This window comes from Harpia harpyja, chromosome 19 (genome assembly GCF_026419915.1).
Source record: "Harpia harpyja isolate bHarHar1 chromosome 19, bHarHar1 primary haplotype, whole genome shotgun sequence".
Classification (NCBI taxonomy): domain Eukaryota; kingdom Metazoa; phylum Chordata; class Aves; order Accipitriformes; family Accipitridae; genus Harpia; species Harpia harpyja.
Window position 1 is genome coordinate 10,146,232 of NC_068958.1, and position 24,608 is coordinate 10,170,839.

Sequence of the window (24,608 nt, forward strand, 5' to 3'; positions counted from 1 at the left end):
TTACTCTGTGCAACAGGAAGGCAGAGCTCTGGGGTGATTTACTGTACCAAACTGTAGCTGCACTGCGTATAAAATGAAACAGAATTTGCATAGCTCTCCATTTCACAGAAAGCCAGTGGCGGGGGGGGGTGGAGGGGGGGACTGATCTTGGTAACTATTCACCTTCTGACATCAGAAACCTCTGATGCAGCATACAAGACTGTCGTCGCGAAATCCCTGATCAAGAACATGAAGCTCCTTCCCCTCTTCACAGCTGCGTCCTGCTTCACGCCCCCAGGTCCCTCTTTCTTTGTACTACAAGTGATGAAGTTTTTTTTCCAGATCACATGAGCCAGGATGAAGGGGGAAAATCCTGCCAGGAACAGAGATGGGCTGCAGCTTGAACCTGATCAAGCGGAGATACAGAGCAGTACCCTGAGAGCTATATAAGAATGTGCTCAGCACAAGAGCAAACACTTTTTCAGGTGAAGGACTCTCATGAATCAGCCATGCATGAGAATGAAGACACCGTTTCAAGGAGGCTTGGAGCCACTAACAGAACAAGTTTGTATTTCACCATCGTTACCCTTGTTGTGTTACTCGTCTTTGCATTAGCCACCATCATGGTCTTAGTTGTTCAGAGGACGGTAAGAAATTTCTTACTTTATTAATTGGCTCTTTTCTTTCTTTCTTTCTTTCTTTCTTTCTTTCTTTCTTTCTTTCTTTCTTTCTTTCTTTCTTTCTTTCTTTCTTTTTTTCACCTACTGCTTTTCAAAACTTATTCTGTGGCCAGAAAAACAGTCGCTGCCTCCTGTTATAAATGCACCCACATGAATTAGGGGAGAGAAAGATGAAACAAAGAGGGAGAGAAAAGAACTTTCAAAAAAAGACCTTTCTCCATGGGCAGCATTAATTTCTAGCATGCAATTTCTACTCTGTAAATGGAAGTGGAAAGCTCATAATCCAAGATGCAAGCTCTGTCCTGCCTAGTTAGGAGGAGAGGTGGAGAGAAGATAGGTCAGTGCCTCAGTGTCTGCTACCTGGTTTTACATGTGTCTCCTGTTGCTTCTTTGGAGAGTGACCACTGTCTGAGATGGTCTGGTAGTGTCTACATGTGTTCCTCTGAAATAATGATAAATTTCAGTAATGGATGTAACACAAGACATCTCTGTGTGTGACACAGTGTGGTGCTGTCTGTTGGGATGCACCGTGATGTGGTGAAGCAGAGCTCTCTCAAACTACCTAGAGCAGTGGATGGGGGCAAAGTAGCTCACTGCTGCTCTCTTTTGTGTCAGTCCTGTTCTTGGTTGTGATTTTTAATGCAAAAGTAGAGCTATAGCAAGGATGACTGAGGATGTGAGTGAGGCAAGGTCTCATAAAAACAACTGTTCCCTCTGCCTACAGACATTTTTTTCTTCTTAAAATAAAGATGGTTGCTCTCAAGTGAACCTGGGGTTGAATGGGGAATCAGTGAGACAGTTACAGCCAGGGCAGAGGTACAGGTGGTTGTGAATATAAAAAGTGCATTTCTAATCTGACCAGGAACATTGCCATGAACTTCACCAGGGTAAAATGCCAGGTTAGAATTTTTACAGGCTTTGAAATCTTATTGCAAAAATCTAAGTGCTGAAGTACCTCCACCACTATTCATAGAACGAAAGCACCAGTGCGGGGCAGCTGGAGGAAGTTGGCCATGGAAAACCAGATATGATCTTTCAGCTCAGTATTTTCTCTTACTAAATTTACCCCATGCAATTTGTGTGTCTGTGTATGCACATTACCCAGAAATTAAACCATGAAGGCTTGACTGATACTCCTTTAAGTTGCACCAGAGAGGAGTAATTTACCTGAAATCAGCATTCTTCCAAAAGAGAAGCAGTTTGGGCACAGTTAGAATGAGACATGGGGGTTTTCAAGTGATAAATAGTGGGACATCAAGGGAGATCTTTAAAATAACAGCCTGGGTAATTACAGAATTGCCACAGCTTTCCTGTATAATGAGGCTTTCATTTGTACTTATTATGAAAGTAAGCATTAAATTACCTCTCCATGAGGATAAACACTGTTACACTAGTTGCCAGAGGAACAATATTACTGAAAGAGTCAAGGTTTTCATTTAAAAGAGTAATGACATTATTGCAGCTGCTTTGGAAATGAGCTTGGCTGAAGGAGAAAGCAGGAAGCTGAGGTGTGTGAGAAACACAAATAAAATCAAGCAGCAATTTTACGCTGTGAGAGGAATTTGGCGGTAACAGCGTAACTTGTGTTCTTCCTCTCAGGGACCTGAAAGACCCCAAGTTCAGAAGCAGCATAGTCATTCTCCACCCCTGACTGGTCTTGAATTTCCAGACCAGGGAACAAATGCTGATTCTGTGAGACAGGTTCCTCAAGAAACTCCAGGGCTTGCTCCAAAACCACTTTAGCTCACAGTCACACTGTCAGCGTAAGGCTAGGCACAAACTCCTTTGGTAAATACAGGTATGGTTGGGATGAGCATCTTGTAATGTTGACTTCAGCAGCTCCAGGACTGGGGGTCTGGGGGGTTCTTGGAGTTCTGTGGATATTGAGTCCTGTTGCTCATTGCTAATTGTTGTAAGGATTAGAGCATCAACAATTGGCTTAATTATTTTCTTTGTAACTTCTGAAGAGTTGACCAACATTTTGTGTAATCGGCCTCTTGGGAAGATCTGGTTTTCTCTCCAGATGTTGTCAGCTGGATTATTTGAGTAGTCCTTGACCACAGGGGCAATGGTGGCAACTTTATGCCCTCCCTATGCTGAGCTGAGATCGAAACTTCTATTTTCCTCTGTTCAAAGGAGTGTTAGAGGGACAATGCAGGCCTTGTGACCTATGCCTCGGGTACCACTGCATTAAGAGGAGGCTTCTGGTGGCAAGCAGATCCCACAGTCCCCTAGCCCCATTGCAGGTACATGGAAGTTGGCTGCTTGTCCTTGTTTTGATGAATTTACACTTGCCTGGTTTAAGATGAAGGAAGATGAATTGGAAAGGGAAAATCAAACTGTGTAGAAACAAGGCATCCACATCACCCAAAATCCAGATGCTCTAGAAATCCAACAAGAAAACCAAAACAAAAAAGCAACTATGATTCCAAAGCCACTTCTCTGAATCTAACAGCACTTCTAATACTCATTATCCCCCCGCCCCGTATTTTCCAACACCCCAAGAAATTTCCTTTATGCCTTGTTTTCAAGAAGGGTGGCACAGCACATTAGTGTCAGACCTGGGAAGTGTCGTTTTTTGGAACTAACTATGTGCAGTGCTAAAGTCAGTTTATTTCTTGAGCTTTCATCTGCAGAAACGCTTGGCTTCAGGCTATTTACTTGTCTCGATCTTTCACAAGTGACTTTATTTTTCTCTGGAATAAGATTAGTCGCTGGATGGTGGTCTGTAGCCTTAATTTTTCTTAACACTGTTATACAAGTGCTAAAATCTCTACCCTTCTGCCTGCTGCATTTCACTGGTGATGGTTATATGTATAAATACACGACTATGTAGATATTTATGTATATGGACAGATATATGTAAAATCAGTGAAAGAGTATGAGACAGAAAGGACTAGACAAATGTAATTTTAAGACACACAGACCATAGCAAATCTTACATTATACTGCAAGGTATGCTGTATCAGACACCTAGGCCACCTAGCTTTGTGAACAAATTCTGTGTGAATGTCCTAAGTCCGTAATCTGGGACAGTCTGTCACTGCTCTGGATTTTGTAGACTTCACATTTTTAACCTAGAAACTGCATGGGCAAATCTTTTCACCACCATTAAGGCATGAGGGTGACAAATGCTAAAAGTCAGTGCAGTTATTTATATTTGCTGATCTAGTCTTCAAGGCTGCTGGAGTGAAAAATGTAAAACCCCTTTAGCAGTGGGACTGCTGTAACCAAAAATTGCTCCTGCAGCACCTAGCACGTTCCTGCACTATCTATTTGGTGATTTATGTCTGCTTAAAAATAATCTTGTCACAAGCTGACCCAATCGGTGCCTATTGGCCCCCTCTGGTGGACAATCCTGACAATAGTTAAAAGAAAAAAAACCAAAAACCCAACACTGAAAATTTTCCCTGAAAGCAGATTTCCCACTTGTTGAACACCACAGGAAAACCACTGAGGCATTTTAAAAGAAAACTGCACTGTTCCAACTCTTGCCATCGGTATTCTGTCCAGTAACGTTCACCTGCTGTCTAGAAGTGTCACTTTAATAGGTTTTGTCAGTACCGGAAAAACTGAATTTCACACGGGGCTCTTTTTCCTGTGATGCTCATTATCAGATCAGCTGTGGAGATGGCACTCCGCTTTCTGGAGTCTTCATGTCTCATTTCTACCTTTGCCCCTCGGCATCTCAGGGCCACCTACCTAAAGTGCCATGGCCTTCCTTCCCCTCAGCCAGAGACAGATAGTGATGGTTTGAGGCTGAGCAGAAACACGGGAGAGCCTTGAGGCTTTTTTTCAAATGGCAAAACTTCCTTCAAGGACAGCAGGCTGAACAGCTTGTCCCTGCAGAGCTGCTGTGTGGACATGCTCTTGGAAGAGCCCTGGACCTAGTTAAGCTGACCCCAGGCCAATTTCTGGGGGACCGTGGTTTGGAGGTGTGTTCTCTTGGACTTTCTAGAGGCAGATAACACACTTCAGAGACCTCTGGTTAAATGAATAGTCAGTTCTGACACATTAGAATGACCCGCTAGCAGCACCAGTCTGTCTTAGCTTGGGAAAAATTCTTGTAAAATGATCAAGGGAAAGAAGAAAGAAATGAATTTCACTGGCACCTCATTATCATTTTCTCTAATGAAGCAAACCCAAATTATTCTGCTTGCTGAGTAGAGACTGAGATCCTTCATCATCAGCACCCAGATCACTCCAGACAGGGTGAAATTCATTGTCATGAATACTTCCTGAGCTGGCACTGTAGAATTTAATCTGTTTGGGCTCCTACTGTGTTGCTCTTTGCATTCCAAATTACAGCATTACGTGCAATATTTTTGCTATTAGAAAAGAAAGAAGTAATGCCAGTAATATTTCAAAGCAAGCTCTGACGTTTTATTTGAATATCTACTCAATTGTCACTAAAATAGATTGCATTAGTATCTGCTGTATTCACCCACTGGGAGACTTCCCAGGTGAGAACACAATACATTAGTACATTTTAATTTTGTTTCTGTTGCCCTGACTGCAAAGGAAGCTGCTAGCCATCAGCCTTGTCCTGCATGCCATCTTCAAGGGAGGGCTGCAAGCTGAACCCCTCACTGATGAAAATGTCTCAGTCACTTTACAAAACACTTCTCTACAGGTGGCAGTGGATCTGCTGCCTGATTTCATTTAGCATAATCTAGTTGGGGACAGAGCATCCCCTTTGTGTCATGCAAAAATGCCTTTAATTCTCCGCAGAGGGCAGAAACACTCATACATTGCATTGAAAAGTAATGCTTCCCTGCGCCCTGAGTGCATGTGAGAGGGACAGCCCAGGGCAAGGGTCCAAGGTGGGAGCTGAGAGGCTCTGGCAGGTGGTCCTTGGGAGGGTTTTCAGCCGAGACTGTTCTCAGTCCTACATTTTATAATATGGGTGCATAGGATCCATGAGAGTTTGCAAGGGAGGGTGTCGTGTAGGGGACCAAAAAGCTTGGAAATGCCTGGCTTTTCAAACTACAGCTCTACATTCTTCTTCTAACCCAGCAGCCTTTCTGTACAGCTTAGGAAGATCACCTGGAGAAATACTCTCTCAACAGAGAACTTCTGCCCTGTTTTACATAGGTGTGGGGAGAGAAAATGAACAAATCATATATTACAGATACCCAAATTATGAAGCACCTGTGCCATCTGTGTGCAGGACACAGCATTTGGCATTAGACCAAAGCATAACATTGCTTTGTCGGGAGCAGATGCAGTTCTGCACTTTAGCCACGGTTGAAGACATGGTCTCGTTGGGCCAAAGTCTAATTAAAAGTATTCTTAAACATTTAAGGCTAGAACATTAAGTACCACAAACAGATACAACATAACTTCTCTCACTGTCCAACAATCTTCCTTCTCCCCACAGCACACATTATCCTATTTACACACAGAAATAAAGTGTTTATGTTTTAAGACCACTGTGGATGAAGTTGTCTCCCACCACACGCATGGTGTGCCTCATTTCTCGCAGGAAATATTAGATGTTCTGCTAAAGCTGGTACCAGCTTCCCAACTTTCTTCTTCTCGGACATCCTGGTTGGTCACTGGAACAGGCTCCCCAGGGAAGTGGTCACAGCAGCCTGTCAGAGTTCAAGGAGCATCTGGACGATGCTCTTTTAGTCATATAGTTGAGTTTTAGGTAGTCCTGTGAGGAGCAGGGAGTTGGACTCGGTGAACCTTATGGGACCTTCCAATTCCAGATATTCTATGATTCTATGCTAAATTGGGTCTGGCCTGCCTAGCCTGCACAATTAGCCCAGGTAATTGGCATCCAGCTAAGAGGAGCTGGTTTAGGCTAGCCTGTGCAAAACCTATTCCCTGGTACTGAAATCATTGCAGGACTGCCCAGTGTGTGGAAGTGAAGGGACATGACAGAGTTTCAAGAACTGAGGCACTCTCAGTGTCTTTCCTGAGCTGTTGGGAGAATTTCTTTGCTCCTTCAGGGCATTGCTGGATGTTTATGAGCTGTCAGTGACTTTGCTTGTGTGGAAGTAATCTACAAGCAAGCACAGGCTTCAGGGCTGTGTGTTTGGATGGCAGAGAGGTGTGATAAAACAGAAGCAAGATGAAGCCTACCATATTTCACACTTGAAGTTTGTTTCCTGAGAAGTTCTCAGGCCATGCTAATTGAGCACCATTTCTCATGCCATTTTGACCCTTGGGCTTACATCCCAGCAAGAAGTAGGAGGAGAGGTGAAGCAGGACAACACTGTCACTCTCAGACCTGTGTTGGGGCTCTACAGCTTTTATTTTCATCCAGCTACTGGCCTCCCTGGGTCAGACACTGGCTCTCAAGGATGTCCAGTCCCACTCTGTCCTACTCTCTCCAAGCTTTGCAAGCCACCGAGTGAGGTTTTCAGGGCTTGTGCTTCCAAAACAGCCCCAACAAAAACCACACACATTTCTTACTACACTGAGAGGATTCCTGGCTGTGTCAGAAATGTAGATTTTTCTATGTTAGAAAAAACAGGCTGTGATGAAGGATGACTGAGGATGGTATCTGGATGAGTGCAGAGAGCTATTTGCTCCACAGCAATCTCTCACTGACCTCTGAGGCTCTATAGGAGCCATATGCTCTGTAGCGCCTGGCACTGGCTCCCTGCACAACAGGCTCTGTATTGCCTTCACAGCATGCAATAGAAACTTTTAAGATACACTTTTAAAGCAGGGTTGTACTTGAACATGTATATGCCCTGCTCCCAGAATAACCATCCCTTCTCTTTCTTCTCTTTCAGGCAGCTGATCCTGCCATGGAGGGTATTGCAAAACCTATCACGACAGGTAAGACACCTAAATAATATATGTGATTTGTTTCATCTGCAATGCAAATATTGCCCAGGATCACAAATAAGCCAATTGTGCACATCTTAACATTTCCCATAAAGTCCCTTCTTGGTGAAAAGCCAAGGTAGTGGGAAAACAGAAAAAAAAAAAAGAAGAAGAAGAAGAAGAAGAAAAAAGCTTTCAAATTACTCAGTTATACCTCCGGAAACCAGTGCATGGCTGAGGAAATAACAAGTGTGTCTGAATGTGCCCGGAGGTGTCTTTGCAAGAGAGCCGTTTTGCCAGAGGATGTGAACATCAGTCTGACTATTAGGTCTTATTTTAAGGGCTGGCTTTTGCATGTGTGGGCGTAACATCCCCGTCTTCACAAGGCATGGGTGCAAATGTGTTGGTACATATTTCAAAACAACTGAAACTCCTCCAGCCTGGAGCAGTCATGTGTTTCCCACTGGTTTGTGGGGAAAAGGGAGGAGGGAATGGGTAGGTCTAAAAGGCACGAGTGGAGAACAGCAGCAAGAGGCACAAGGCAAGGAATTAAAACAGGCAGAGTATGAGCACAGGGAACCCAAAATAGGAAAAAACTGTCCAGCTAGACTGGCAGAGACAGTGTACCAAGATTCTGCTTTTCCTTAGTGTAAATCAGGAGAAGCACTGTTTATTTCATTGACATTGCCTCCCTGGTTATACAGTCCTTAGCACCAAGTATTTTGACTTCTTGCAAATACAAGTTCATACTCAGTTGCGGAGGATAGGAGATACCATTGCCTCTCACTCTACAGATGGGAAAAACGAAGTACAGTGTTCATCTAGAAGCTATGGCAGAATGGGAAATAGAAGTAATTGAAGTTCAAGGTCTAGAGAGTCCTAATCATGTAACCATCTTTCCTGCAGCTGCGTTTTTGCACACAGGTGACATAATGCAGCATTTGGGCAATGCATACTCTACCTTAGATAAGTTTTGAATGCAGGACTCTTCCATATTGGGCTTGTTTCATAGCCCACAGGTCTCAAAGTAGTCCCTGCATCCTGAGAACTTCACATCTTGCCTGACCATCATTTTTTATGTTTTAAAATTCCTGTAACCTGGAGGGATTTTCTTTTCCCTTTAGGATGTCCCTAGGACATCCTAAGCACATATTTCTTTCTCTCTATCAACCTAAGTAGCTCCTTAAGTATTTTTAAGTCTTCCTTAAGTCTTACAGTGTTTTATTTTGTACCTGAAGTTCCTCAGAAATAAAGCAGGGTCTGAACATACAAGGCAGATTTGAATAAGGGCATTTGGACAGTCACATCACAGCCCCACTCCAGTGCATCCCAAAAGGTGCCCAAAAAGGAGCTTTGCAAACCCAGTGGGCTGGAAAGCATCAGCCTTGCTGCCCACAATCCCCAGCGACAATATAGAGTCCCCAGCGGCTGTAAGGCGGTAGGGCCCCAGAGCAGAACCTCTGCGCTTGTAAACCACCATAACCTCAGAGAAATCATCACAACTGTGCTGGTTTTCATGGCTGAGTTTTACCACCAGTTAGGAAGAGGTAGTGAATGCTGTCAGTGTGGAGTCTAGTGGCTGACAGAGGAGAAACCACAGAGACTGTATCTGTAGGTCAGCATTTTTCAAAGCAAAGCACAAGCGATACTGGCATTCCCTGTGCAGGGAGGAGAAGTGTCACTAATTCACAAGTGCATTGCAATATATATATATGTATTTATTTATTTCATCTCAGGCAACCTGTGCCAATTGCTTTTTCTCCTCATCACTAACTGGGAGGTGCCAGGCAGGAGGAAAGCGCTGTCTCCAGGAATGTACGAGATGCCGTTTCATTAGCCAGAAACCTTTCTGTCTTTGGGTCAATATCAATTACAGGGTCTTGCTCTCCTGCTCTGAATTCTGCTGCTAAATCTGAGATGATGCCATTAGTGAAAGACAAAGGAGGGAACGATAGAGAAACCCCACAAGGCAGGAGGACTTGTTGAAAGCTCTTTGTGATGGGTGTAAGTGCTCTGTCAGCCTGCCCCCATTGCCTATCAGTCTCTATTGTATGTCTCTGGCAGGGTAATAGAGCATTAAAGTGTGAGCGAATTACAATGGCCTTTTATTTTTCTCTTAAAATGCATAAAGCAGGGCTAATTGATTAATATATCCCAGTGGGTAATTTACTGAGGCCCCCTCTGCAGGGAGCTCTCTCATATGCTGCCAGGCATCGCTTGCTGACTTCTAAGCAGGGAGTTGTGGCGACCGCTGCAAAGTCCCATCCAGCAGCTGCAGAGCAGCAAGAAACCGAGGTGTAAGAAACATTGCCAGATGGGGACTGTGGTGAGGCTGAAGTTGCTGTGGATTTAGATTTGGATCCGTGTCTGCCTCTCAGGCAGCCCAGAAGTTGATAGTGTAATTTGGATGTATTTTGTACCCACCTTGTTCAAACCAGGGTTTGAAGCCCTGCATTTTAAAAATGGGCAGGCAAGCAAAAAATTAGCATTGCCAAGTTGCCAGCCGGGTGCTCAGCCTTGCTCCAGCCCTCTATCGGTACCTACTTGTGCAAAACATCTTGAAGATGCCAGCGGGGGATGCAGGACTGTGCTAGTGCGAACAGCTGGGGTTCACTCAGGCAGAGACTGTATTGTAATGCAAATGGACAGTGCTCCAGACACGGCTGCATTTCAGAATTAATTTTGTAATATTAAAGCAGGAAAACCACGATGATTTCATTTAGATTTCCAATGAGATTACGTTCTATTATTAGCTAAACACCAGTGGGCACTAAAGCAGATTTATAGGTTTATGTCCCTGACTCAGCTGTCAGTCTTCAATGGATGGGTTTGCAGGATTCCACAAGCAGTAGCTGAGAGCAATGCAATGTCAGCTAATTAAATGTTTGTGTGAAAAACGATATCAATCTCCTCAAATCCTCTGTGCCATTGTCAGTGGAGTACCTGAGCAACAGGGGGAAAGAATTACATTCATCACGAACTAAACGTTTATGAAATAGTCTTTCTGTAGAAGTATTTCTCTGTGGAAACTCATCCACATTTCATAAATATCAAATCATATATATTAATATGGGCCAGAGAGGTATTATTGTTAAGTTCATTTTTTAGAGGGAAAACTAAGTCACAGAGAAATTTATGGTCTGCCAGCGTCTGGAAAGGTTCAGCCCTCATCATCTCCTTGCTGTCCTCTCCGAGCCTTGTTTCCCCATAAATGTTGTAATACCAGACTGATGGCTTTTCTTGTTATTTTGAACTGCAAAGACATGATACCAAAATCTCTTCTCATTTATAAAAGGAAAAACCTGCAGATACATACGCATGCACAGTATTTATAGATATTTTTGTCTGGCAGTAAGATCCATTAGCAGTTGATGGACAGACCAGGAGAGGAAATCTAGCACCCCATTCACAGTTTCAATGGGAAATAGGTTCCCAAATAAAAACCTGGCTCCGATAAATTAATATAATACAGGTGACGTACACATCCTTGTGACTCTAGAGCAAATCAGGCTGAAGCCAGTGAAGCAAACAAGCCTTTCCAGATTTGGGGCAATATCTGTAAGTGCAATTTGGCCTTCTGCAACTAAATCTGGTCTCTTCCAGCCTGGAACTGTCCCAATGCAACACTTATGAAATTGCTAATGAAAATTTGTTAGTCACAAATCTCATGACGGTGGATTCTTCAGAAATGGATATTTCACATTTAGACGGTGTAAATTTTTGCCTTCTCAGCTTCAGTACATGTACATGTCTGTGTGCATATATGTGAAACTGTGTAAGGTGCTGTCCACTCTTGGGAGGTCAGGGCCGATGAGCTGTGTTTCTCAGCTCGAAAAATTTTGACAAGTCTGGGCTTGCAAATGCTAGAAAGAGTGCACAGGCATCATCCTAGGCAAGCATCCGGAGGAAACTGCAGCTAGACAGATTCCAGTTAGTCATAACGGGGGCTGGTTGCTTATTTAATTAATAATGAGATGATTGGTATTGCTACAAAATGCTGAATGTTAGGTCTTCCAATACTTATAGATGAATAACTCATGAAATTGTGACCTGTGCTATACTGATGAGCAGGCTAGAGACTTGAATAGTTTTGGCCTTAAACTCTCCAAGTTTTGCAGTAGTCAGGTGTGCAGTGATGAGTTTGTAAGAGGTTCTTCCTAAACTTGGAGGAAAAAAAGGGATACTTCTAAAGTTTACGTTTTTGGAAGGAGGTGAAATTGGCAGCTGAGTTCAGTCCCCTTTCAATGCACAGGAGCAGAGTGACAGTCCTTGGGCTCTTGAGGACCAAAGGCACTCGGTGCACGTGTGACAGGCACAGCCACGAGCAGAGCCCAGCTCCGCCACTGAGCCCAGGAGAGGACGTCGCCCAGCTGGCACTTGTCACGGCATCACTGAGTGGGGACAGTCTGTCAGTGCCAGCTGGCAGCTGTTTGCGGGACACTTAACTGGAAGGAGAGAGTTAAAGATAGCTGCGGGGACTTCAGATGGCAGCTTCTGAGGAATAAAATTAGGCAAGTTCTGCTAACTCTAGCATGCTGAGAGAGATGTATGAAATTACCTTGCCTAATTTTATAAGCACTTAAATTGGTGGGGGGTACAGAGGAACTGAAAGCTGTTTGTTGCCTGCCCGTACTTCTTTACTTTGTAAAGTAAGTTCAGGTTTTTGACCTTCTCTTGTGCCTGTCCACACTCAGCCTCCAGCTAGCTGCAATGCCATACGCACTGGAGAGGAATCTCACTCTAAGAGGTGACCAGTACTAGGACAAGCTTCAGAGACCCCATTTGAGGGGCATTTTGTGTCTGAGTAGCAATACTTTGCATTCTGGCATGCCACTTTCAGCCCTTGGTTTCACTGCCCTTTGTCCGTGCTCCCGTTAAACCCATCTCAGAAGTGGGGAAACTGAGGCAGCCAGCAGTGAGGAGAGCTCCCCGGGCAGAGCCACATCTCCTTGGACCTGGCTGGCAGCAGCCCATATGTCCACGTGTCCCGCAGCCCTTGGGTTCCTCCTGGCTGGAGAGGGGCCTCTTGTGTTTTGATGAGATTCTTTCTGTTTTGCACCGCAGGTGGAAATCATGGGAGTGTCAGTGAGGCTGCAGCTCCTCTGAGTCCCATGTCACAGTCCTGTGGTGCGTCCCCTTTGGCTCGGTAGGGAAAAGCTGCATTAAGCTCATGGAAAGCTCTGGCCCTTTTCCTCAGGGCTGCACCCTCTGGATGCTCATCCTATGGTAAAAAGGGTCAGGAAAACCAAAGTGAATTATCTCCTCATAGCTTCTTTAGGACAAAATAGCCTAAATGGCCTCCTGCTAAGGCTCCTTCCTTATCAGCAGGCTTCCTTAAAGCAGCCTGATCTACAGCATCTGTGCATCAGAGCAGATGATGAAACCAGTGTGGTCTCCTTGGTACTTAGTCCCAAATGTGGCTTTGCTTTTCCTCCTTCTCACAGTATTTTTAAACTCATATAATCCTATTGACTTCAGTGGGATTACTTCTGATTTACACTGTTACTTGTGCAAAGCCAATTAGGCGATGTGATTGAACATATCCATCGATCAGTCCTGAAACTCTAGTAATTTCAGTCTATCCTGGCTTGTGCTGAAATGTTTCAGATAAAAGAATTAACTTGAGAAATAAAACTAGAAAAGAGTTATAAGCTGCCTCAGCAGACTGAGAACCGGAAATGTCTCTATAAAACAATTTTTTTTCCATAACTTGCCTTCTCAGAAACACAGCTGATGTCACCAAATAAACGGTGTAAAACAAAACTTGCTGACATCAATAAAAGTACAGCTTTGGAAATGCAAAGTACAGCTAGGTCAGTGAGGGGTAGATCCTGAGAGATGCCATGAAGATCCTGAGACAGCTCGTGGCTGATCGGGCTCCTGGCAGCACGAGGCTGTTTGTGTGCAGGTACAGCACTTTGCCTGCTTAGTAGATGTTGCAGGGCTGCAGCTTCCAAAGTCGGCTTGAGGAGCAGGGGATTTTCTGCTTTATAAGGTAAACCCCCTAAATGCCACCGAGTTTCTGTAAAAATACTCTCCCTTTTTGCAGGACACTTGTAATGCGAGTGGGCTCAGGGTGATGCTGCATTGCCCAGAGACTATTGCTACCACTGTTAACAGCTTTAGTTTGAAGTAAGGGCCAGAAGGGTTTTCTCCTATCCTATGCCGTATCTCCACATCTCTGTAGTGTCTGTTCACTCACTAAAACACTATATTGACATGACTAACACCAGGAAAGCAGGCTTTGGTTTTTCTTTGGGGATTTCCAGTGCGGCCAAGGGACTTTGATACATGACTGACTTACTCATTCTTGGAGCGCAGTGAGCACCTGCTTCCCTCAAAACTGTTTAAACTACTGAAATCAGAGAAAGATTGTGATTCTTTCAAGATAGTCACAGCCTCCTTCTCCAACAGTGAGTGCAAAGGGTGCAATGTTACAAACCACCAACCAGGAGGACTTGTGTGTGGGACCAGCTTCTCCCTGATTTATCCATCCTTCTGACCAAGTACCTCTTAGAAATCAGGCCATGCAGCTACTGCAAGGCTCTGGAGATTTGAATCTCTTTTTTGCACCCTTAGTTTCAGGAACCCTATGAAACTTAAGGTCCTTGTCTCACTCTGCATTTAGTAGACTCCTTCTTGTTCATGTAAGGAACAAGAAATACATCATCTGATGTCATGGAGTAGCATCAAGATTTAGTAGAAATTAGTTTTGTGTATTAAGCGGTCCCTCAGAGACCCTTGTAGGGTGGGTGACTCTTACACCGATTTTATAAACTGAGTCACAGGAAAACTTAGGTGATTTGTGTACCCTGGGAGAGGGGAGTATAATTTGGTAAGGCTTTACTGAAACTCCTTCATACTTTTTTCCTGGTATTCAGCTGTAGAATAAAACACAGGAAATTCCCAGCCTCCCATCTGAGCTCCTGTGCACATCCCTTCCACAGCTGCAGCAGGGCCACTATTTTCCCAAATCTGTATCTTGTCTGTGTATCCATGCACCAGTGGGCTGCACAGGGCAGTACAAACTCTGCTCTATACAATCACAAAATAAAGGAGGAATAATCAGTGCCATTCACGGAATGCCCAGCAAGGTGAGAGGAGAAAAAGCTTACACAGAGCAGATGGGAAGCTGAAATGTGGATGGAAGGAGGTGAAATTCAAGAGGAAGCAGTGGGGTGCAGGGTCCGGGGTGCAGGAGCTGGGACACCGGGATGCAGGGTCCGGGATGCAGGAGCTGGGATGCCAGGATGCCGGGTCCAGGATGCAGGAGCTGGGACACCGGGATGCAGTGCCAGGATGTGGGAGCTGGGATGCCGGGATGCAGGGTCTGGGATGCAGGAGCTGGGATGCCGGGATGCCGGAGCTGGGACACCGGGATGCGGTGCCAGGATGCAGGAGCTGCGATGCCGGGATGCAGGGTCCGGGATGCAGGAGTTGGGATGCCAGAGCTGGGACACCGGGATGCAGGGTCTGGGATGCCGGAGTTGGGATGCCGGGACGCAGGGTCCGGGACGCCGGAGCTGGGACACCGGGATGCCGGAGCTGGGACACGGGGATGCGGTGCCGGGGCACCGGGACGCCGGGGCTGGGAGAGCGGGATGCGGTGCCGGGACGGCGGAGCCGGGACGCCGGGGCGCGGAGCCCCGCAGCCCCCCCCCCCCGCCGCCCGCAGTCCCGGCGGCGGCCGCGGGAGGGAGCCGGCCGCCCCCGCGCCGCCGCCGCCGCCGGGCGCTCCGCGGCGGGGCAGCCCCGGCGCCTCCCCGGCCCGGCCCTTCGGGTGCGGGGACGCTCCCGGACGCGCCGCCGCCTCCTGCTCCGAGCCGCGGTGCCGGCGGTGTGCGCGGCCCTGCCCTGCCGTTAGGGCGGCGGAGGCGCAGGCCGGCAGACCGCGGTGCCGGCCCCGCGGGCAGGCAGCTTTCGGGCCTGAATAGCCGACGACCTCCCCTGAAGTCCTGGCGACTCTCGCGTTTGAGCCGCGAGAGAACAGAGCGACATTTCGAAAGCACCCAAAGAGCCATCTTCGGAAACTGTGTTCCAGTGAAATGTTCAAAAGCTTCTTTCTGTAATTGCCCCATACAAATAATTTGCTTAAGTTAAGCTTAGCCGCATATAATTTCTACTTGTAGGAGGGAGAATAAGAAATACAATTTTTTGGACCGATAGCTGCCATCTACCAGAGCTTTAGACGGTTAGAAATTTACCAGTCGAGTTACACTGCTATGAATTCCCCGTGCAGATCAGATATTGTCAGCCAAGGCATAAGAACCAGCTCTCCTACGTGCGGTTCTAGCTGCTGCTGCTTGTTGCTTTGGAGCTGCTTGCTGTGGAGTTTGTCCATAGCACAGGTCTAGCAAATAAGTGAGGTGCCAAATGCTGACAGCATTTTACAGTATGAAAAAAATCAGGACTGGTCACTTAATCTGTTGTTTCCTTCAGGGAACACCTCCGAAGACTATTTAAGAATCCTACAGAATGTCCCGACCAAGAGAGCCGCTGCATACATGAGAGGTCAGTGGGGAGCTCAGTGGAGGGCAAGAGTTGGCAAAAAGAGATTGCAGAGCTGGGTGAAGAGCAGGCTGTTCATGTTATTCAAACTGGTTTTAGTGGCAAATAGTTTTTTTGACCAAATGGGCCTTTTACAGGAAAAAAATCCTTAGCTTTCCTGAAATGTGGGTGTGTTTGGTAAACCCTCTATCTGATCACACATAAACTTTTTTTTTTAACTCGATAAGAAAAAATAAATACAGAGATACCTTCTGCACACATATGAATATACATCTCCATTATTTCCCTTCAAATATTGCAGAAGGACATTTTCACTGCATCTCCCTGTCTTGGGTTTCCCAAGGGCTGTGTAAGTCCTTGGAACTTTTTAACACCCCACTTCCATGAGGGAACTCCCAGCCACCTGGCCAGGGCCTTGGAGCTTCCTGCAGGAAAACCACAGAACAGGTATCTCCATTTACCGCAAAATACATTGCTGCAAGTCACAGAGAGCTGAATTCAGGTCACTAGAACTCAGCGGCTCATTTTAAAATTTGTTTGCTTTCCTTTCTAGTGTCTAATCCAGTAAACAGTTCAAAACTGAGCTTGGTCGAGAAGGGTATTTGTGAAGACATCCAGTGCAAGAGCGAAGAGCTGGTGATAAGGAAACAAGGCCTCTACTTGATCTATTGCCACTTGAACTTTCATTTTCCCAACTGTTCAAACAGCCCTACCGACCTCAAGATAGAGCTCCTTGTAAATGACAAAGTCGACAGGCAAACATTATCCACATGGTGCGCATCAGAAACATGCCAGGAAAAGACTTTTAAGACCTTGTTCCAGCTCCATTTGACTTACCTGAATGTGAAGGACCGAATATCAGTAACACTTAATCATCCTAAATTCTTGAATGAAATCTCTCTTCCCAATGAAAACGTTCTCGGGGTCTTGAGGTACAGCGATGAAATGTGAGCAGCTCTCTGACTTCCCACTGCTGCCCAGACTTAACTTTCTCTGAACAACAGTAGCCTGCTTTTACTAGGCAATATCTTATTTTAAATTTCCTATCTTACCTCATCACTAGGGTAAACAGGAACTTTGTGAGTATCCCAGAACGAAACCTAAAACACTGCAAGACCCACACCTGACAGATTCCTCTGGTTTGGCTCAGGGTAGGATTGTTGTTGGATTATCCAGAATATAACTCACAGATCTGCCAATGGCTCCTCAAAACGATACTATGTAAGCACAGATTGAAAGGTAACCAGATTATGGGAAGAATACGCAATATCGAGACTTTTTGGCTAATGGACTGCTGGCAAGATGCCTGTGCTCAGGAGATGGGGAAATCTTTTTAACTGAATTTTATGGAGTAGTATTTTGATGTGATCTTTCCAAAAAACTGACAGTCAGAGCTTGTAATCAAGGCTTTGTTTGCAACTGGAGCACGCAACCACAACTCTGGAGTACGTTTATGGATAGATCATACGAAAGCAAAGATGATGAAATTATTGACTCTCAGGCTGGTAGCTAAAACTCTGGGGCAGGACACAGGAGATGTGGGACTTACGGGATATTTCTGTGCTGCATTCTGCTATGGACTTTATGCAATTTACTTCCAAGTGTCTTCCTTTTCACTATTTATCCATCTTTTCTATTTAAATATTAAGCCTTTGGGGGAAGAGACTTTGTGTATGCACAGTGCTCAGCCTCTGTTCTCACCTGGGGTTTCTAGACCTTTTCATAACAAATATTAAAATAGTAATCTAGTTGCAAATCTAGCCACATAGCAAAGTTCATTATGATACGTTTTCCTCAATTCCTGTCCTGCCCGTTTAACAGTACCCTGCATGACACCAGACCACCCTGGTGCGTAAATACACCTCTAACGCCTGCACTTTCTGAAAACCCAAGATTTAGATCTGAGGTCCAGACTTTCCCAAAGACAATTTCAGACCTGGCCCTCAGCTGAGAGCTATGTCTTTGATCAGTCCAGAGGATAGATGTTATTTGAGCTTCTTTGGCTTACTGGAAAGCTTAAAGACAGATAAAGGAGTACTCTCAGGCCCTCTTATTCTATGAATTGCAGTAACACAGGCATTTATTTGAAATTTTATTCTTACAGTGTGGGGAGGGAAGGGATCAAAAAGTTACAAAAACTGGTACCAGTTCACTCTTTCCTCTTTTCCCTTCATCCCTGAGATGCCACTAAGGCCTACTTTCACTGGTATTTGAGTTTTTCCGCTTGCATACCTATACCTTCTTTCCTTTACATGACTAGATCTTGGTGAACTGTTCACATCAAAACATTTAGTCATAGATTTAGCTTCTGCCTTCAGAAACCCAGCGTTTTATTATTCAAGCTTACTTTATGTTGTCAGCTGATGTAGCTTAGTTTGTGTGAGCACACTCAAAATACTCCTAATAGTAGTAATTTGCTACTTGCGTTATGTCACCAGAAACTCATGGTACGTATTGGTGAGGTTTCGTCCTATTGACCAGGTGACTTCAAAATACACAAGAAACTTTCAAAAGGTGATAAGCAATTGATATGAGTCACTGCTAGAGATACCTGCTTTCTGTCTTGATAAACGTTGACGAAAACAAAAATTCCTTTTGCTATTAATGGTTGGGGGAAAAAAAAAAGAAAATAAGAAAACTAAATCCATGTTTTCTTTCTTTCTTTTCCCCTCCACTGGGATCTCCTCACCCCTCTGGACCCTATAAATCTCTCATGTCTCTGAACAGGGTTTTTAACTTCTATCTGCCTCCACCTCAATACACACAACTAATGCCCAGAGAAGTTTAAGCAAGCCTGGCAGTCAGAAATCATAGCTCCTGAATAGAGAAAAGGCAACTAATGAATGAAAATATGCATTTACTCACACATACTACCTCCCCTGCACCTTTTCCTGAAGGCTTTGAATTGAAAGAGAAAGACCATTCTTTCAAAAAATAAAGCAGCTCTCTGCATAGGATGACTTTATTCTATCATTTTGCCAGATGGAGAAAATACTGACAAAGCAGTGCTAAGCTTCTCAGCCCCAGGCTTTTTAATACCCCAGGATAAAGCAATCTGGCCTCTACTCTGTTGCCTCTGAGAAATAAGAATGAATTATAGCCATAAAAAGAGGCCATTCATAGTGTGCAATTTTGCCATCAGTTATAAAAATGTTAAATAGCTTTCACTGAAACAAGGCCCTGAGCCAAGCAGCAGCCTCCATGCTTTCTGGCAGACTCGAAGTCCCTTCACTGTTTCATCCTTTTTCCTTCTTTTATTTCGTAGTTTTTTGAAGCGGGTCATTTTTGACAACAATCCTGTACTAAAGAAAAAAGTCCAGGCTGATCCTTTGCACAATGCTGATTCTTTTCAGCAGCATCAACAGCAACAGACTTCGGGGAACAACCCATTCCCACAGTCTCAGTGTCACCGTTTGCAGCAGACGAGCTTTTCTGCAGGAGGGTCCTCACTCTTCTGAGGAGCACCTCGGACCTACAGACCCTGCTCTGGTTCCCCACCACAGGGCTCAGTCCATGAGAAGGGGGGGGGGACTACTGAAAGCACTGAAGTCACGGAGAAATTTTGAAAATTCCTCCCCTTGTTCTCAGATGTGGCAAACGTGTGGCTTTCTGTGCATATGCTCTGTTGCTAACTTGACCAGAAACAGGAAGCATCAGCAATCTCACAAGCAAGTCTGCTCTGTTGAGGTTTCTTGGCCCTTCTCAGACACCGAAAAAGTTGAACTCTTAAACTGCTTTCTGCTTAGCTGAGGAGCATCTGTGGGAGTTAACACATGCCTTTATTCGTAATCTTGGTTGGTAGGAAAAAAGGCGTGTTATTGGTTTAATTCTGGCTGTTGTTAATAGCTATAGAAAATTTTAATAGGGACTTAAATAGAAGTCAAGTCAATGCAATACACTTCCATCCAAGCTCACCCGGGGGCAGTAAACCAAAATCAGATCAAGTTTAATATCAGAGATTACAGAGTTGGATCTCAACTTCACCAAAGCTGTGAAGACTTTGAATCCAGGATTGCAAGTAGACTTTACCTCCCGTGAAATTGGCCTGAACCCAAACTCCTCAAAGCTCAGATCTGAAAATTAGGTCACAGCTTATCTGACAGGGATTCATTATTTAGGCTACACAAGTGCTTACTGAGGGGCTTGGGAGTTTTGCCTTCACTTCACGTCTGGTTTTGTTTCATTTTCTTTTGTTCAGCACTTCCCAGAGGGAGGAAATGTGATAGTCACTTAGAGAGAAATCCTTTACTGTGCCATGGGCCAGCCAGGGGCTGTGTGCTACCTAAAAATGCACGGCAGTCCTATGATCCCACTTGGATCAATAGTGCACTGATCTTCTGCACTCCTGCACCCCTCTTATGCACCCATATTTCTTTGGAGAGCAAACAGCGTTCTGCCAGAGCCTCAGCCACTTGCTCATGCTCTTACAACAATTACAAGCAGCTCTATTTGTTTTCAAGCATGCTATCCTGCAGTTAAAGTAAGAAAGGGACCACTCAAATAACCAATGAAAAAGCAAAATCAATAAGAAGCCTTTGCTTTTTGAGACCTCTAACTGACCCATGCTGACAGGACTTTAAAAAATGGAAGTGATACAACTTGTATTTGGTGCAGAGAGCAAGGGAAACCTCAAAGCAAAGGCAGCTTCTGGAGGAGGAATAACTGTGAAAATGCAAATTTTGATGAGCAACACTTGTGACAGCCAGAATTGCACTCAGTGACCTCAAAACCTCTTCCAGCCTTGCCTTTTTTGTGGTTATAATAGGCTCAATTTCAAGAAAGTATGATGGACTGTGAGGATACAGAGTCTTGGAAAAATGTTTTGGAAGAGTGCATTCTGCAGCAGTGCCCCACCCCCCCAGGGGAGCTCAGCTGAAGTGATTTAAATTCCTGATTCCTGTTTTAAGTACTGATCCCAGGAGCCCGAAGATTTGGGGTGGAGGAGGGTAGAGACCAAAGAAGGACCGCACAGACATTCTGAAATTCTGGTGCTTCCAAGGAGAGTGAAGGTGGAGAGCCCCCAGAGCCTTCGACCCCTCCATGCTCAGCATCCCCTCTGGGCTGCAGAGGGCTCGCTGCAGGCAGCAACCACCCTCCTCTGTTGTAAAATGAGGATGTTTTACATCATAGGGGACATCATCAGTTTTTCCTGAGATACCATATCCTGCAGTATTGGCACACCATTTCCATTCAGTCATGTCCACAGCATCTAAATTTAGGATCCCCGTTTCCCTCTGTAGCCAGCGTGAAGCAGGGGGTGAGTCAGAGCACCCAAAATAGCTGCCTAAATAAGACATCCTCAACTGCTGAGTGAGTCTTTACTCAGTTCCATCACCTGGTCCTCAGTCTCAACAGCTTCATTCAATTCAAGATAAATCAAAGATTTTTTAATCTGTGGATTTATAATTTATGGACACTTTCTACTGATAATTTATGGACACTTTCTACAGCTTCCCACAGAGTGCTGCCTGTGCTTTGAGGCTGTGCGAGGCTCATGGAAAGCCCACAGCTCTCCAGCAGAATACATCTGTAAGGTAAAACACAAATGCCAGCTGAGCAAGTTGTTAGATATATGGACACAAAAGAATAAGGTTTGCCTGCTTAGGTTATTTTCATTCCCACCAGCACGTATTGCTTGGAGTTGTCCATAGCTGATGGAGGGAGAGCAACATTCTGGAATTAAGCACCAAGTCAGTACTTAGGTTTTGAAGTGACTGTTTTCTCATCTAAAACTGTTTAGCAAATATTTGAAATCTTTTTCATTTCTTCAGTTTACATATTTCTATTTTTTCTATTGTTTTTCTATTATTCTGCTTCTTCCTCTCTGCTTCTCTTTTCAGTCTCTATTTCGGCATAAAAATGGATGGGAAAAAGCAAATAAAATATAAAGTAAAGGGGAAAAAAGGAAGGAAACCAAACAAGTGTGAAGAATTGGGGAACCCCCCCCCCCACCTGTTTGAACAGTTAAATGAGCTCTACAGAAAGCTCTAACTTCAAGGATGTGAGTGAATATTGGCATATGCAACAATCTGAAAATAGGTATTTCTAAAGCTTATGCTTTAGAGGAAGAATAAGTTTAATGCTTAAAAATGAGAATTTTATGTGATTTTTTAATACTTTATATGACTGTAATTCCAGGGGCTTCAACCAAGTTCCTTAAGCTTGACGGTGGTAGAAGAGCAGAACTTTTGCCTCTGGCAAGCAGAATTGTGTGCAGTATAGCAGAGCCTTTATATGTAAAGGGTATTTTTTTCATGTATAAACCTGACTGTGTTGTGAGACAGTTCATTGGGGGCTTTAGCAATAGACACATTTGAAATGTCAAAATAATTATATCATGTAAAATGAAATTGTTCTATGTTAATTATTGCAGTTTAAATATTTGGGGCATGGGTGTTTTCCTGAATAAACACATCTGATTCATAAGACAGTGGTGAGCGTGTCTTTAATCATCTCCAGATACATCACAGAGCATGTCTCCAGACCTGATCCTGCAGCCTAGCCAAACCCAAACCTATTCCTTACGGGTGAGTTCACCTGACGCTGGGCCACAGCAGCCCTTTGGCAGGGCAGGGGGCTGCAGCGAGCCTCTGCCCCTCTCCAGGAGCATGGACCCCTGTAGTAACATTCATGCATGGGTCTAGTTGGCCTTTTACTAACTAAGGTCCTAAGGCTAGGGAAGGGCTTCTGAAATTTTGGCTGGTTTAAATATGTTGTGAGCTTGAAATATGGCTTAGAGTGAATGGGGCTGGTTGGCTGGTCCCCTGGTGCACAGTTCACACTTGCAGCAGTGGGATGGGGTTGTGCAGCAATTACTGGGGCAAGAGGCTGGGTCTGACTCTGTGCTCATCTTGAGTCAGTGGCATCTGAGTAAAGACAACTGAAAATATCACAGTGCTCTTGGGCGGTGATGAGAGGGAGAGCTGGCCCTGAACATGGAAGAGCTCTGCGTTTCACAGATGCAGAGAAGTTTGCAGAAAGTTAGCAGGATTTTTCAGTGCTTGGCAGGTTTTTGTTTTTCTCACATGAGAATAAAACGTCTGTATGAAGATTTAATGATTTAAACATTTTAGTTGAATGCTAATTAAAGTTTTGGAATTCAGACCTGGGAAGTGCTCAGTACTTTTGCCCTGACTCAGAGAAACACTTCAGTGTAGACCTCACTTCAAGCAGGTGTTTAATTCCAACCAAGAGGCTCTAAAAATATGTGGCCACTTAAATACTTGAGTGTTTTTAAGCAGGAACAGATACAGTGCATGAGTTTAGTTGCCTAAGTAATCTTGGCTCATGGCATTAAATGAACAATTCAGGAATGTACGTTAGTCTAGTGTCAATATTTTTAACGATTCACTTGAGCTTTTCCTTAGAATTTGATCCTTCATTATGATACAGATTAGGGGGGTTTTAAGCTCCAAATAACTTCAATTCAATCTAAAGGTTGTAAAACTCAATAAGCAACAAGGACTTCAGCATGCATTTTGTTTAGGTATTACATAAAGTCACTCAAAGGATAACAGGAATTGAAGAGCCAAAGATCAAAAAAATTCTTGAGCTGTTTTTTTTTTTTTAAATTTTAAATAAAACTAATAAAGAAAACCATAGCAACTCTAAGTTTGCATAAGAAAACACAATAGATGACTCATTCTACAAGTCCTCTTATATTAAATTCTGTGCAGGTAAGACAAAGTCACTTCCTTATTGTAAAAGATAAAGAAATTCAAAAATAGCTTTATAAATAATCTACCCATGAGGTACATGCCGTGAACAATTCAAAAGGTAATTTTTTTTGGTTTACTGAAGTCTGAGATTTACCACCAGTAGGACTGTAATGAAACAAAAGTATGATTTATTGTAGCAGATTCACTAGGATGTTATTAATTGTCAAGGATATAATTCATTAGCAGCACTGCCAGCTAGAATACTGATCCTTTTAAAAGGTGAAGTAAAGCCAGTTTATGTATTGCAGAGGAAAGCAAAACTTGCTGGCCTGAGTTAAAACCAAGAGCTGCTATCCTGGCATCCGCAGAAGCCAGCACGGCTACGCCAGGAAAAAGGGCAAGACCGTGTCCCCATGTACCATGCCGTCCCACCAGCAACTGCTGGAGATCACCCAGACCTCTGACATGGGATTTTTCAGTTATTCTTAGCATGCTGTATGTGTATCAACACCCCATCACTCTTAAAGGTCACATTAAAATCTTGTAACTCACATACTTCCTGAAGTGCAATAACCACAGACTAATTATTCAGAAATGTGAGGTGGAAAAAATCGGTCTTTTTGCTGGTTTTTAATTTATGTCCTTTATATCAGACACACCGTTGCTTGGTTTTCCTTACTGTGTTCCCAAAGCAGAAATGACTCGCGCGTCCCTCACTTGAGGTGTCATAGCTGATTTTGTTCAATGTGCACTCCATTTCATGTTTTCTCTCCTGCTGATATCTTAGCCACCCACAAAAACAAAGTAAAGTGGGTAAATACAGGGATCTGTAACTAAACTGCACACAGAGGAAACTAAACAATGAAAGAGAAAACAGTGAAACTCGGTGTGAAAAAAAGGCCAAGTCATATACTCCCCTATTTAACTTGTGAGATAATTCAGCTAATCTGGTTTTATACATCGTAAATGTTTCTTAGAAACTATCTGTTTTTACCATATG

The 24,608-nt window shown here is 44.2% G+C and overlaps 1 protein-coding gene across 1 annotated transcript; it reads left to right on the top strand.

Annotated features, from left to right (window-relative positions):
* Positions 1-266: 266 nt before the first annotated feature.
* On the top strand, positions 267-18,559 carry LOC128154832 (tumor necrosis factor ligand superfamily member 8-like). Its single transcript, XM_052815967.1, has 4 exons — positions 267-626; positions 7,409-7,454; positions 15,882-15,953; positions 16,504-18,559. The coding sequence occupies exons 1-4, from the start codon at positions 432-434 to the stop codon at positions 16,899-16,901; spliced, it is 711 nt and encodes a 236-aa protein (XP_052671927.1). The 5' UTR covers positions 267-431; the 3' UTR covers positions 16,902-18,559.
* Positions 18,560-24,608: the final 6,049 nt, after the last annotated feature.

Coding starts and splice junctions, on each gene's coding strand:
- LOC128154832 (XM_052815967.1), top strand. CDS start 432: ATGTGCTCAGCACAAGAGCAAACACTTTTTCAGGTGAAGGACTCTCAT. Junction 627..7,408: donor TCTTAGTTGTTCAGAGGACG/GTAAGAAATTTC, acceptor CTTCTCTTTCAG/GCAGCTGATCCTGCCATGGA. Junction 7,455..15,881: donor TGCAAAACCTATCACGACAG/GTAAGACACCTA, acceptor TGTTTCCTTCAG/GGAACACCTCCGAAGACTAT.